Source organism: Henckelia pumila, chromosome 2 (genome assembly GCF_033568475.1).
Source record: "Henckelia pumila isolate YLH828 chromosome 2, ASM3356847v2, whole genome shotgun sequence".
NCBI lineage: Eukaryota > Viridiplantae > Streptophyta > Magnoliopsida > Lamiales > Gesneriaceae > Henckelia > Henckelia pumila.
Window position 1 is genome coordinate 140,150,864 of NC_133121.1, and position 16,403 is coordinate 140,167,266.

General features: G+C 35.7%; 1 protein-coding gene across 1 annotated transcript; it reads left to right on the plus strand.

The window, feature by feature from the left end:
* Positions 1–472: 472 nt before the first annotated feature.
* LOC140878541 (increased DNA methylation 1-like) lies at positions 473–2,697 on the plus strand. The gene is made up of 9 exons (XM_073282144.1): positions 473–477; positions 700–757; positions 885–941; positions 1,039–1,287; positions 1,867–1,934; positions 2,039–2,095; positions 2,211–2,304; positions 2,393–2,533; positions 2,617–2,697. Exons 1-9 carry the CDS (start codon positions 473–475, stop codon positions 2,695–2,697), a joined length of 810 nt encoding a protein of 269 aa, XP_073138245.1.
* The last annotated feature ends 13,706 nt before the right edge of the window (positions 2,698–16,403 follow it).

The window sequence follows — 16,403 nt, forward strand, 5'->3', positions numbered from 1 at the left end:
AGCTTAGGGGAGATATGATAAGTTGTGGAAATTGCCCGCGAAGTTTTCACGTTGGTAAGTAGATTTAGTTGTTCCCAGTTTTTTCAGTAAATCTATATATATATTCTAACCTTTCAAGTACTTTCCGTTGTAGAATGCGCTGGTCCTCCAGGTATTCCCCAAGGTAAATGGTATTGCAAATACTGTGAAAACATGTTTGGGAAGAAAAAGTTTTCAAAGCGCAATGCAAATGTTCTTGCTGCTGCTGGCGCAAACCCTCTTGAAGAATTAAACCAGCGATGCATTCGTGTTGTTGGAAATTTTGAAGCTGAGATTGGTGGATGTTCCATTTGTCGGTAAATTTTTCATTCAAGAATTTCATGATAATTATATCCGTGCGTGCAAATTGAGTGCTAATTTTGTGCATGCCTCCCAAAAATTAATTTCGCACTCTATATGCACTATATATGTTTCTTTGGCATACAATGAATTTATGAAGTTATATATCTTCGAAATCAATTTTCAAAGTGCATCCTTAATCACGTACGTACAATTAATAATTATATCTACTATAAATCAATCTGTAAATTATTTTTACAAATAACAAGAAAATACAAGTCTCATTAATCGAGAGATTGAATTGTGTGCAATCTCTTTTCTTTTCTATTATATTTTGCTTTATTTTTCCTTTAATGACTAATCATGGTCTTGTTCTTATAGGGATCATGGGTTCAGCAAGTTCAGAATAAAAGACAACACAATAATCATATGTGATAAGGTATAACTCGCTTTCTTAATTTTAGACATGATTACGCTCCTTTGAATTATCGGTTTGCATATATAATTTATTAATATCTATTATTATATATCCCCAAAGCATAATCATTGAGTATCTGTTATTCTAGTGTGACAGGGAATATCACGTTTGTTGTCTGAAGAAGCAAAATATTGCTAATTTAGAGGTATATATGTCGATACAGAAAACATGTTCATTATCTTTTGGTTTTGTAACATTTTCTTTTTTCTTTTTGATTTTATAACAAACAATTAAAAATACAGATATTGCCAGAAGATGACTGGTTTTGTTGCATAGAATGCAACAATATCAACTCCACTCTGAAGGAGTTGGTAGAGGCTGGAGAACAAATGCTCCCTCCAAATATTGGAAGCTTCATGAATAAAAAATTTGAGGAGCATGGTTTACAACATAATCCAGAGCTTGAAATAATCAGATGGAGGCTTTTTAAAGGGAAAAAAGCTTCTGAAGTCACCAGGGTGTGGCTTTCTGGTGCTGTTAATATTTTTCATGTAAGTTAACTTTCAACTTGTGCTTCTATGAATCTACTATTTGCATTGTTGTTCTGAAATTTTCCCATCATATTCCAGCTCTTTAAATTTCGTGTCAATTTAAGATATTTTCATCATTTGGATGGACTTAAAAATTTTGGTATCATCTTCGATCCTCTTGTCATACTTTTCTGTTTAACACTTTTTCAGCATGCAATTTGCACAAGAGTTGATGTTACATCTTTCAAATTTATTTTATGGCCCATTAAAATTATATGATCTTAAGAAGAAAGACATCATTTTTAGATCTCTGTCACACATGGAAAAAATAAAAATATTTAAAAATAATTTATAATGGGCAACAATGAAATTCTATAGCAATTTGTATTAATCATTTTCGTAAAGTGTGGACGAATAGGAGCTCACTTGGCAGTTAATCATTTTTGTAAATCGAGGTCGCGCAGACTCGAGCCCACACGTCTAAAGTTGCCTTTTATAATTATAGTTAACATGGTTTTTTTCTTTGATTGATTGTATTTTGTGAGTTTATTCAATGAAAAGAATTTGAGAAGTGATTTTCAATCAATCAAATTGTTCCAGGAATGTTTTGAACCGATTGTTGTTCCCAGCAATAGCAGTCATGATCTTATTCCGAACATGGTTTATGGGTAAGACGTCGTATGTGCTTCAAAAATTCTATGCATTAATTGTTGTTTTAAGTTGTTTTTGTGAATATGAATGGGTACTTTAACATATGGCTGCTGCTTTCCAGGAGGAAGGTCAAGGATCAAGATTTCTGTGGCATGTATTGTGCCATTTTGACAGCAAAGTGAGTAATATATATAGATTTATATATGCAGGAAAACATGTTGAATTCCTTGGTAAATCATCGTTTGAATATTGAAACTTTATTTTAATTCATATATTTTGTCTATTTTGAATAGCTCTGTTGCGGTGTCCGCTGGAATTATTCGAATATTTGGTTCGGAGGTAGCAGAGCTTCCCTTAGTTGCAACAAGACCTGATTGCCAGGGCAAGGTGGGGCATGTCCACCCTAATATATACTAGAAATCATGTAAACGAGTACAAATTATATGTCTTTTAATGAAAAAATAACATTTCTCAGGGATACTTCCAATCTCTCTTCTTTTGCATTGAGAAGCTTCTTTCACACCTCAATGTCAAAAATCTTGTGCTTCCTGCTGCCCATGAAGCAGAATCAATGTGGAGAAAGAAATTTGGTTTCGAAAACCTTGGCCCGGAACAGGTTTATCTTGTGCTTGTTTTAATGGAGGCTATTGGAAATTTAAAATACTTTTCATGCTCATTATTCTATATTCTACTCTGCAGCTGGATCAATACATGAAGAGTTACCCCATGATGGCATTTGAAGGGACATCGTTTTTGCACAAACCAATATTGGTTTCTTGAAATGCCATTTTTTTGTTTTCTACAAATAGAGTGTGAATTCGTCAACGCATATGTATAAATCTTGGTTAACGTTGTATATTTATCATAGGAAATTTTTTTGGCTGGTCAGATTAATATGCATTAAGAAATTACGTGTTTTATTTGATATATAAATTACTTATTTTTGTGCGACATTTCTGTTATTATTAAAGTTCTTTCATAATATATTTTTAAGAAAAATATTACGGATTTTTATTTTAAATCTATACTTACCTTCACATACTTTCCTTCCATTTATAAGCATTTGACTCTGCCCTCTAGCGATAGTTGTACAAATTAAATGGCATGTTTGCATAGCATGCAAGACATTGATTTTTTATTTTTTTATATATTATTATTATTATTTTCAAAAAATATATCATGTGTGCAATGCACGTACGTCGCGCGAGGATAATATTCGCTCTAAAAAATTAATATTAATTAGAAATCGCACTTAATAAAAATGTTAATTAATTAATATCGGTAGTTTCCTTAGCTCTTGTTCCTCTAAACCTTAATCAATTTACTATGTATAATGTCATTATCATCCTTCCCTTTGTTGCATGAGATTTGTATTTGATAATTATGTCAGTGAATGGATCAGAGATTATTTTGTGCTCACCAAAAATTAATTTTGCACTCGATATGCACTAGGTATCTTTGGTATCAAATGCATAAAAGGACTATAGTTAGATCTTGATTTTATTTTTTATTATTAGTTGTCGATCGGTGTCCACAAACTATATGGCCTCGTGATTAAATTTATTTATAAAAGTGTAATTGTTATTCAACAATTCAATAATTTATTTAAGGAAAAAAAAACTCAAATACTAATTCACAGCTTAATTATATGAAGTTTTGATTAATATACGTACATTGCAATTTAATGATTACCATTCAATTGATTGATTCTTAATTCTCGCTTCATTCACTTAAATATTAAGAATTTACGCAAAGCAAGATAATTTAATGAGACAAAAAAATTAATACGATACAGATATCGTGCCCAATAGGAATATATATAATTATTCGATTTTTTTTGCTGAAGCTATATCTATATCATGTGGGTCAATTAGCAACTCTCTTTTCAATTTGTCATTAATTATGCATTACGTTTCAAATTTTTAAGGCTCAATCTGAAGTCTGTGCATCGCATGATTTTCATATTGGAATATCATATTCTTAGAAAGGTGAAATGAAAAATGTCGTGGCCTCGTGGGGATACGAAACTTTGAAAAATAAATGTTTTAGATAACCATTTTGAACTTATTGGTGATTGTTGAATATTGATTATTATGTTATGTGTGCTAATGATGTGCATTGGACGTCTTCAAGTTTTAATTGAATCTGATAATGATCAATTAAACAAATGTTGTATATAGAAATTAGTGTTTAACCTCTGCATTCTTACTAGGGCTGGGGAAAAATACCGAATGACGAAAAAAATACTGTCATACCGTACCGAAAAATTTACCAAATATACTAAAAATTTAATACCGTACCAAAATTTTCGATATCGGTATCGGTATCGGTATATAAATTTTTTTTATTTTGGTATACCGAATATACCGAAAAAAAAAAATTTTAAAATTTTTTCACGGTATACCGAAAAAAAAACTCGGTATACCGAAATTTTTTTCGATATACCGAATTTTTTATTTATTTTTGGCACGGTATCCGGTATAAAAATTCTCCATACCGGTATACCGAATTTTCGGTATGGTACCGATATGAATTTCTTCATACCGGTATGGTACGGTACGGTACGGTATACGGTATACGGTATCGTAGTTTGGTACGATATACCGTACCGTACCCAGCCCTAATTCTTACTTTTAAGGAGGTAAAACTTGAGGGTTATAAGAAAGATGGTGCAATTGTTTTGCTCGTGTTGTAATAAATTGGTAATTTAGAGCTTTTTATATATTTAGTATTAGTTTTGAAAGGAATTTTATTCCTTGTATATTTCGGCCACAATTAATTGAAAATTAGAAGATTTTGCTTTCTAGACAAGATAGATTATTTGGTAAATATTCCATGTATATCTCGTATATGTTACAGATATATTTGCCAAAGTTTAAATCATATCGTGATAATGTGATTATTTGATAAAATATAATTTGATATTATCATGATTTGATTTCCATGTATTGATAGAGTTTATTTCCTACTAAAAGGTTGTTACATATTTTTGTAGGACTCTATCTAAGAAAATCTTCAAAGCTTGGATGATTATCTATAAAAGGGGATTTCTACGTACAAGAAAAAGTGAGGCTTCAGACGAAAACTACTCTGCGCATACTCTGAAGAATTCAAGTAAAGATCTCGAAGAATTCTGAAGAAATGTTTGCAATCATCGTTGTTGCATGTCCCCGTGTTGCCGTTCGTGTTGAAGACATCAGAGACAACACTATGGGAATAGTGGTGTTCGAAGATTTTTACTGTCTCTTCAATTTAGGCCACGAGAGTTGCATCCAATAGTTTTTATACCTTGTCGTATTTTAGGATGCAAGTTTGATTTCTCAACGTGTTGAGAAATTTAGTATTTAATGATTTTTCGTAAAATCACTAGGATTGTTTTGTAAGACTACTCTTACGTTTACTAGTGATATTTAGCCCTAAGGCACCCGCATGAGTTTTATACTCGTGCAAAAGTTATTACTTGAGTTTTATTTACGCTTTAAATTTCCGCTGCACTGTGTTGTCTTTGGTGTTACGACACGAAGTACAACACTGTCTTATTTTACATAACAACCACGTACACCGTTTTTTTCAAGTTTTATATTGACTCTATTGTAGATGTACATTACCTATCCTATCTATGATGTTGAAGACATTTTTGTTACTGAACAGGTTAGCCCCTCACAATTGTGTGATGATGGTTGTGGTTCCCACAAGAAATCGTGAGCGATTCTTTTGTAACGCCCGTAATTATTTAATTTTAATCCGAGAATATTTAATTTGGGAATATTTAGAGTTTTGATTTAAATTATAATATTCTTAAATTGATTAGGATTGAAATTGAATGAATTGAAAATTTGAGGACTGAATTGCATTTATTGAAGACTTGAGGGGCCAAAGTGCAAATAATGGAAACTTGGTGGACACTTGGTATGCAAAATAGGTACTCACGTGTGTATGACCATATTTTCATCAGAAACATTAGAGAAGGAACCGAGAGAAAAGAGCAAGAAACTCCAAGCTTCTTCTTCATCTTTAAATTGCTATATCTTGAGTTTCGGGTATCCGAATTCGATTCCGAAAAGAGTTCTGGACTCCTTGCAAGAAGACCTTCGATTTGATGTAAGTTGTCTTTTAGTTCCTTATGATTTGAGAAGTCGAAAATGGCAGAGATCAGTTGTGGTTATGATTTGATGTTATGGAGTTTTATTCCTTGATTATATTGAAGTTGGGTTAAAGAATGGTTGTTGGATCAGTTTTTCTGATTTCCCAGCTACTAGTCGACTTATATGCTTGCTGATATGATGGGTTTGAGTTGATATGCAGCTGATATATGATGTATATGGTGATAGAATTGACTTAGTTGAGTTCGGGATTGCCGAATAATACCGATATGCCGTCGAATTTTTGATTTGAGGCTGTTTTACTATCTTATGCGTGAGCTGCTATTGAGATAAGTTTAAACTGATGTTTCTTGGTAATTATGTTATGGTTTCAGCTTGTAATCAAGGGATATCGAGCTTGAGAACGTCGACTTCGAAACTGATAAAAGAAAGAACAAGATTTGGATAGCTTGAAGTTGCCTTAAAACCTCACAATCGAAAGGTAAAAGTGGACTACTATTTGAATGAGATTATAACTCGAGATGGTTTGTATCGAGTTCCCTAAATCACATACTTATTTGCTTAGTTGCTTTTATATGTTTTCCTATGAATGGTTGAATAAGTCTTGATGTTAATGAATGTGATCTTATTGATATATATTGCATTCATCTTGTAAGACTTGTTTCTTTGATTTTGAAATGAACGGAAACGTTCAATTAGACGATTTGAGGGATTATATATGTATGGCCTGGGTGGTTGACTTAGCCTAGCATCTGATTTACATATATAATGGCTTCAAAGTCTAGAGAAGCAAGATAAGTAGCCCCACCTCGATCGGGAGAGTCGGTGGTTAGTTATGATATCTTCTTCTCGGGATCCCAAACGATGAACTAGAGAACCTTGTTTTAAAACATGCATTGTAGTTACTTTTATATCATGAATTTGATATATGCTTTGCTATGCATGTTTAGTTGCTTTTACTGGGAAATATATTTCTCACCGGAGTTATCCGGCTATTATTATGTTGTATGTGTCATGACAATAGGCGGGACTGGAACAGGATAGAAGCGAGCATGAAGAACAGAGATTGAGAGATAGAGTGGAGATCCGAGTTAGATGTAAAGTCTTGTGTTAGGTCTATAGCATGATCTTGTATTAGCTAAACTTGATATGAAGTTTCGGAATCTGATAATTTGAAAGTGTAGAATAAATGATCATGTTGTATTTATCCTTGTCAAGACTTGTTGAACATAGTTGTATTCCTTTAATATAACATGTTCTTGTGCAATGATCTTTTTGTATGATATTGAGTTAGTTTTGGATTGGATTCAAGTTATGATATGATATTGTTTATCTTCACCTGCATCATGATTAATATGCATGTTAGTTTTGCTTATAAGATTGAAGAGTTGATGCACCATTATAGCATGAGACTACTAGAGCATGTTGAAGGAATTTCATGGTTTGACAGCAAAAGCTTCTGCTGTTTTTCTGAATTGTGAGCCCTCTCGATCGGGTGAACTTCACCGATCGAGCGAGGCCACTGTTTGCAGAAACAAAAGTTTTTGTGTTTGGAGCCCGCTCGATCGGAGAGATATCACCGATCGAGCGAGGACATTTTTAAGTTTCACCCGAGGAGCTCAGCTTGGGGGCTCGCTCGATCGGGTGAATTCACCCGATCGAGCGAGGTGTTCCAATTTTAAAATTTTTTTTTTTACTTAGTCTTTGATGCTAGTCTAATATTTATGAATATTATATTCATTGAGTTGGAACAGAGAGATTAATACTCGGATCCTCACAACAGGTGGTATTAGAGCGAGAAAATTCTGGACTGAGTTAGATAGTAAGTGGGGTAGATCGAGTCATCAACCTTGCTTATGTATTTTATTATGCTATGATTTAATTACATGTGGTAAATGGTAGCATGATTTACTTTCAATTATTTTATTACATGATGTTGTATTTATTTTAGTTGAAAGTATTATTTATGATGATTAAAGACGCATGCTTACTGGAATATCTGAAATGATTAGAGGCATGTGTTCTGATGAATTATGATATGCTACCTGATTATCTGAATGGATTGGAAGCATGTCTTGTTGAGTACTTCAATTATTTCTTTTAAGATTGAATCAGAACCGAGTCTTGATCAGAGGTAAGATGATCAGAGGAAGACTGAGATATATTTGATGATTGTGGTATCCTAACCCTTTTGATAATCAGATATGTCTCGAAGACCAGGATGACCTCCTCTTAGACCTCAGGTTCCTACTCCTCTGCCGGAACAAATAGTGGTAACACCGATAGTACCTCAAGCTACAGTCCCGAGCAATGAACAGGGAAGTACCTCTCGAGATATGACAGATATGACTGCCACTCCGATGGAAACATTATTGAAAAGATTTCAATTATACCATCCGCCTACTCTGAACGGTACTGAAAATGCAGTTGTATGTGAAGGATGGCTCGATGACATGGATATGTTGTTTGATTCGCTTGATTATGGTGATGAGCGGAGAGTCAGATTATTGGGCATCAGTTGCATGAGGTTGCAAAGAGTTGGTGGTCCACGACCAAGAAAGCTTTGGAGCGTAGAGGAACTGTACTGACGTGGAATGTCTTCAAAACTGAGTTTTACCAACGCTTCTTTCCAGTGTCTTACCGAAAAGATAAAGGTGCAAAATTTGCGAATCTGAAGCAGAGAAACTTAAATATTGAAGATTATGTTGCAAAATTCACTACATTGCTACGTTTTGCTCCACATGTTGCTGATAGTGATGAGGCAATGGCTGATCAGTTCATTAATGGACTGACTCCGGAGGTATTTACTTTGGTGAACACAAGGCGACCGAATAATTTTGCTGATGCTTTGAACAGTGTCAAAGGAGCGGAAGCTGGTTTGATACAACAGCGAGGAGCTTCGTATATCGCTCAGCCTCCGAGACAGTCACAAACCTCAGCTCCAATCTCGCAACAACCTCCTCGATTTGAAAGTGGTGGTAGTAGCAGTGGCAAGAAAGGATATTTGCAAGCTCGAGGAAAAAAGTTTAAAAAGTCAGGGAGCAGTTCTTCGAGTTCCAGTGGCACGAAACATAAGACAGGAGTGTTTTGTAACAGTTGTGGTGGAGGTCATCCAACCGATCAGTGCCGAGGTGTATCTGGGAGGTGCCATATATGCCATCAGACTGGCCATTTTGCGAGGGTGTGTCCTCAGAGAGGTTCTGGACAGTCACGAGGTGCAGAGTCATCACGATCAGTGGCTCAACCTGCGAGGCAAGCCTCTTCTGTTCATTCCTTTCAACCACCACATCCACAGCAACAGCCAAGGCCAGGAGGGAATCAGACATGTAGTCAGTCATCGAGACAACAGGCTCATGTCTTTGCACTGATAGAGGAACAGGCACAGGGAGCACCAGATGACGTGATTGCAGGTAATTGTTCTCTTTATGGTTATCCTGCATATGTTTTGATAGATACAGGTGCATCCCATACGTTTATCTCTGCACGATTTTCTTCATTACATTCTTTGCCTGTTGAAACATTGCCTGTTGTAGTATATGTTTCTTCTCCTTTGGGGAGAGGTCTTATATCTATTCAGACAGTTAAGAATTGTTTGTTACAGTATGATGGTAATGAGATCGAGATAGATTGTTTTGTGCTTGGTTTGTCTGATTTTGACTGCATTATTGGGATTGATATGCTAAACAAGTACAGAGCTACCGTAGATTGTTTTCAGAAGATAGTGAGGTTCAGACCTGAGATGGCTGGAGAATGGAAATTCTATGGTAAGGGTTCTCGTGCTAAGATTCCTCTGATTTCTGTATTATCAATGACCCGACTTTTGCAGAAAGGAGCGGAGGGATTTATTGTATATGCAGTTGATGTTTCGAAAACTAGCCCAAACCTGGCTGATTTTCCAGTGGTTAGTGAATTTGCGGATGTTTTCCCCGATGAAATTCCAGGACTACCTCCGTATCGTGAGATTGATTTCAACATAGAACTGATGCCAGGTACTGCACCGATTTCTAAAGCACCTTATCGAATGACACCAGTGGAATTGAAAGAGTTGAAAGATCAGTTGGAAGATTTACTGGCCAAGAGATACATTCGACCCAGTGTTTCTCCTTGGGGAGCTCCAGTATTATTTGTTCGAAAGAAAGACGGTTCAATGAGATTGTGCATCGATTACCGGCAACTGAATAAGGCAACGGTAAAGAACAAATACCCTTTGCCTCGTATTGATGATTTATTTGACCAGTTGCAGGGTTCTTCTGTGTATTCCAAGATCGATCTGAGATCTGGATACCATCAGCTGAGAGTTAGGGATTCTGATATTCCGAAAACTGCGTTCAGAACCAGGTATGGCCATTATGAGTTTATAGTTATGCCGTTTGGTTTGACAAATGCTCCAGTTGTGTTTATGGCTTTGATGAACCGTGTGTTTCAGAAATATCTCGACGATTTTGTGATAATTTTTATTGATGATATTCTGATATATTCGAAGAATCTGATTGATCATTCAGAGCATTTGAGAACTGTGTTGAAGACTCTGAGATCTGAGAAACTGTATGCTAAACTGTCAAAATGTGAGTTTTGGCTGAAACAGGTTGTATTTCTTGGACATATCATATCTGGAGATGGTATAGCTGTTGATCCAAGTAAAGTCGAGGCAGTGATCAGTTGGTCAAGACCAACATCTGTTCCTGAGATACGTAGTTTCATGGGTTTGGCTGGGTACTATCGCCGGTTCATTAAAGATTTTTCTAGTATTGCGAAGCCGATTACTCATTTAACTCAGAAGAATGCTCCATTTATCTGGTCTGAAGCCTGTGAATCCAGTTTTATTGAGTTGAAGAAGCGATTGACCAGTGCACCAGTCTTGACGATTCCTTCAGGTACTGGTGGTTTCACTGTTTATTGTGATGCATCTCATCGCGGTTTGGGATGTGTATTGATGCAGCGAGGGCATGTGATTGCTTATGCCTCGAGACAGTTGAAACCTCATGAGACCAGATACCCGATTCATAATCTTGAATTGGCCGCCATCGTATTTGCTTTGAAGATTTGGCGACATTATTTATACGGGGAACAGTTTGAGATTTATTCTGATCACAAGAGTCTGAAATATTTGTTTTCACAGTCAGAATTGAATATGAGACAGCGTAGATGGCTTGATTTGCTTAAAGATTTTGATTGTGAAATTAGATACTATCCGGAAAAATCGAATGCAGCAGCTGATGCATTGAGTCGAAAGGTATGTTCTTTATCCCTATCGACGATTGGTATATCCCATTTGATTGAAGACTGTTGTTGTTTTGGATTAGTATTTGATATGAATTATCAGCCTCTGCGACTTTATCAAATTCAAGTTGAACCAGAGTTACTTTTGAGAATTAAAGAAGCTCAGAAACTTGATCAGAATGTGCAGAACTCGATTGAGAAAGTTCGATCAGGGCATGTATCTGAATACCAGGTTCGAGATGATCTTTTGTATGTAAACAATCTCCTTGTAGTGCCTGATATTTCTGATGTGCGACAACAACTATTGAAAGAAGCGCATTGTAGTCGTTATAGTATCCATCCTGGTGGGAGAAAGATGTACAACGATTTGAAGACTCGATATTGGTGGAAACCAATGAAGTCTGATATCACTGATTTTGTGTCTCGATGTCTGAATTGCCAACAGGTGAAGGCTGAAAGGAAGAAACCGCCTAGTTTGTTACAGAGTTTGTCAGTGCCGAAATGGAAATGGGATCATATTTCCATGGACTTCGTGACGAAGTTACCTCGATCTTCTAGAGGTTGTGATGCTATCTGGGTTATTATCGACAGATTGACAAAATCAGCGTGTTTTATACCTTATCGTATGACATATAGACACGATCAGATGGCAGATCTTTATGTCCGAGACGTTGTCAGATTGCATGGAGTGACGAAGTCTATTGTATCAGATCGTGATCCTCGATTTACATCTCACTCCTGGCACAGTTTACAGAATGCTTTGGGTACTCAGCTTCACTTGAGCACAGCCTATCATTCACAGATAGACGGACAGTCTGAGCGTACCATTCAGACATTAGAAGACATGTTGAGAGCTGTAGTGCTTGATTTTGGCACTAGTTGGCAAGAGTCATTACCTCTTTGTGAATTCTCGTACAACAACAGCTATCAATCGAGTATTGAAATGGCTCCGTTTGAAGCTCTGTATGGTAGAAGGTGTCAATCACCTCTTATTTGGGATGATATTTCAGAGGTACCTGACATTGGACCTGACATGATTCGAGATATGACTGAACAGGTAAAGATTATTCAAAAGAGAATGAAGACAGCACAGGATAGACAAACGAAGTATGCCAATATCCGACGTCGACCTTTGTCTTTTGAACAAGGGGATAGGGTGTTTCTGAAGATTTCTCCATTCAGAGGCACTGTACGATTTGGCAAGCGAGGGAAATTGTCTCCACGTTATATCGGTCCTTATGAAGTGCTGGAGAGAATAGGCAATCTTGCCTATCGATTAGCTTTGCCTCCATCCTTATCTGGAATACATGATGTCTTTCATGTATCGATGCTTCGAAAATACCTTGCTGATGAATCTCATGTGCTTCAACCTGATGAGGCTGAACTCGACGAAACTTTGAGTTATTTTGAAAAGCCAATTCAGAACCTTGATCGTAAGGAGAAGCAAATTCGAACGAAGACTATTCCGCTTGTGAAAGTCCAGTGGAGTCGTCATGGTATTGAAGAATCAACTTGGGAGACATAATCAGATATGAGGCAACGATTTCCAGAGATGTTTCAATGATGTGAGTTCTCCTTTAGTTTTCTGTTATCCGATATATCTTATGTGCTATTCGTATTTGAGATTTCGAGGACGAAATCGTGTCTTAGTGGGGGAGAATTGTAACGCCCGAAATTATTTAATTTTAATCCAAAAATATTTAATTTGGGAATATTTGGAGTTTTGATTTAAATTCTAATATTCTTAAATTGATTAGGATTGAAATTGAATGAATTGAAAATTTGAGGACTGAATTGCATTTATTGAAGACTTGAGGGGCCAAAGTGCAAATAATGGAAACTTGGTGGACACTTGGTATGCAAAATAGGTACTCACGTGTGTATGACCATATTTTCATCAGAAACATTAGAGAAGGAACCGAGAGAAAAGAGCAAGAAACTCCAAGCTTCTTCTTCATCTTTAAATTGCTATATCTTGAGTTTCGGGTATCCGAATTCGATTTCGAAAAGAGTTCTGGACTCCTTGCAAGAAGACCTTCGATTTGATGTAAGTTGTCTTTTAGTTCCTTATGATTTGAGAAGTCGAAAATGGCAGAGATCAGTTGTGTTTATGATTTGATGTTATGGAGTTTTATTCCTTGATTATATTGAAGTTGGGTTAAAGAATGGTTGTTGGATCAGTTTTTCTGATTTCCCAGCTACTAGTCGACTTATATGCTTGCTGATATGATGGGTTTGAGTTGATATGCAGCTGATATATGATGTATATGATGATAGAATTGACTTAGTTGAGTTCGGGATTGCCGAATAATACCGATATGCCGTCGAATTTTTGATTTGAGACTATTTTACTATCTTATGCGTGAGCTGCTATTGAGATAAGTTTAAGCTGATGTTTCTTGGTAATTATGTTATGGTTTCAGCTTGTAATCAAGGGATATCGAGCTTGAGAACGTCGACTTCGAAACTGATAGAAGAAAGAACAAGATTTGGATAGCTTGAAGTTGCCTTAAAATCTCACAATCGAAAGGTAAAAGTGGACTACTACTTGAATGAGATTATAACTCGAGATGGTTTGTATCGAGTTCCCTAAATCACATACTTATTTGCTTAGTTGCTTTTATATGTTTTCCTATGAATGATTGAATAAGTCTTGATGTTAATGAATGTGATCTTATTGATATATATTGCATTCATCTTGTAAGACTTGTTTCTTTGATTTTGAAATGAACGAAAACGTTCGATTAGACGATTTGAGGGATTATATATGTATGGCCTGGGTGGTTGACTTAGCCTAGCATTTGATTTACATATATAATGGCTTCAAAGTCTAGAGAAGCAAGATAAGTAGCCCCACCTCGATCGGGAGAGTCGGTGGTTAGTTATGATATCTTCTTCTCGGGATCCCAAACGATGAACTAGAGAACCTTGTTTTAAAACATGCATTGTAGTTACTTTTATATCATGAATTTGATATATGCTTTGCTATGCATTTTAGTTGCTTTTACTGAAAAATATATTTCTCACCGGAGTTATCCGGCTATTGTTATGTTGTATGTGTCATGGCAATAGGAGGGACTGGAACAGGACAAAAGCGAGCATGAAGAACAGAGATTGAGAGATAGAGTGGAGATCCGAGTTAGATGTAAAGTCTTGTGTTAGGTCTATAGCATGATCTTGTATTAGCTAAACTTGATATGAAGTTTCGGAATCTGATAACTTGAAAGTGTAGAATAAATGATCATGTTGTATTTATCCTTGTCAAGACTCGTTGAACATAGTTGTATTCCTTTAATATAACATGTTCTTGTGCAATGATCTTTTTGTATGATATTGAGTTAGTTTTGGATTGGATTCAAGTTATGATATGATATTGTTTATCTTCACCTGCATCACGATTAATATGCATGTTAGTTTTGGTTATAAGATTGAAGAGTTGATGCACCATTATAGCATGAGACTACTAGAGCATGTTGAAAGAATTTCATGGTTTGACAACAAAAGCTTCTGCTGTTTTTCTGAATTGTGAGCCCGCTCGATCGGGTGTACTTCACCGATCGAGCGAGGCCACTATTTGCAGAAACAGAAGTTTTTGTGTTTGGAGCCCGCTCGATCGGAGAGATATCACCGATCGAGCGAGGACATTTTTAAGTTTCACCCGAGGAGCTCAGCTTGGGGGCTCGCTCGATCGGGTGAATTCACCCGATCGAGCGAGGTGTTCCAATTTTTTTTTTTTTAAAAAAAATTTACTTAGTCTTTGATGCTAGTCTAATATTTATTTATCTTATATTCATTGAGTTGGAACAATATTCATTGAGTTGGAACAGAGAGATTAATACTCGGATCCTCACATCTTTGAAGTCTCTTGTTGTGGGATTCTTTTAGTTTTTTTTTTAATTTTCAAGCAAACATCACAATTTGTGGCAACGATAACTTTGGTATTGCGGAGTAATTAGGTTTCTTAAACTTGAATATACTTGTTCTAGAAAACAAATTGAAGGAAAAAAATTATTTGTTTTCTATATGGAGGTCAGGGGAGTTTTGATAAGTTGTGGAAATTGCCCACAAAGTTTCTTATGTTGTAGAATGTGCTGGTCGTTCAGGTATTCCCCAAGGTAAATGGTAATGTAAATATTGCGAAAACTTGTTCAGAAAGAAAAAGGTTTTCAAAGCGCAATGCAATGCAATGCTACTGCTGCTGGAACGGTTGCTAGAACAAACCCTATTGAAGAATTAAACCAACTGTGCATTAGTGTTATAGGAATTTCTGAAGCTAAGATTGGTGGATGTTCCATTTGCTGGTAAATATTTCATCCAATTTTGGCTATACCAATTGAATTCAACAATGATAATTATACCCGTGCAAAAAGTGCTAATTTTGTGTCTAACCAAAATTAATTTTGCACACTATATGCACAATATTTTTTTGGTATAAAATTAATTAGAAAAAGTAGTTTTGAAATCAATTTTACAAAGTGTATCCTTAATCACAATTAATAATTATATCTGCTACCGATCAGTTTGTAAAATATTTTTTACAAATAACAACTTAATACAAGTTTTAACCGAGAGGTTAACTTGTGTGCAATCTATTTTCTTTTCTATCATATATGTTTTGCTTTACTTTTTCCTTTGATGAAGGAACTGATCTGATTAGGCGAAATATATTTTCCTTGCAAAATTGAACTGAATAGCTAAGGAAGATCAAATAAGTAAGAGCAGTAAAAAAAAGATAAGGAACACGAGATTTTTATGGAAGTTCGAAGCTAAAACTTCTATGTCTGCCTTTCTTCTGTTTCCAGAAAGATTTCACTAGAAGAGTTTGATTTACACAACAACTTGAACAAATCCGATCCAATCCACCCTTGAAAGGAACTCGTAGTTTCAACTTCTCAAATCAGATCAAACTCTAATTGAGTTACAACTTAGATTCAGTAAGAAATATGCTTCAATAAGATGGTCCGTTGATCACTGAATGATCTCAATCAATTGATCTGATATAGACAGTAAGTTTGAATTCAGTGTTTTGATCTCTTTGATCTGCTTCTTGTCTGACTGCGTGATCTTAAAATACACTGATAAAAGTTCAATAATCTTTAAGTTCAGAATTGCGAGAGCGAGAGTTATGAATCTCTGAATGTCATCAAGTACTTATAGGCGATC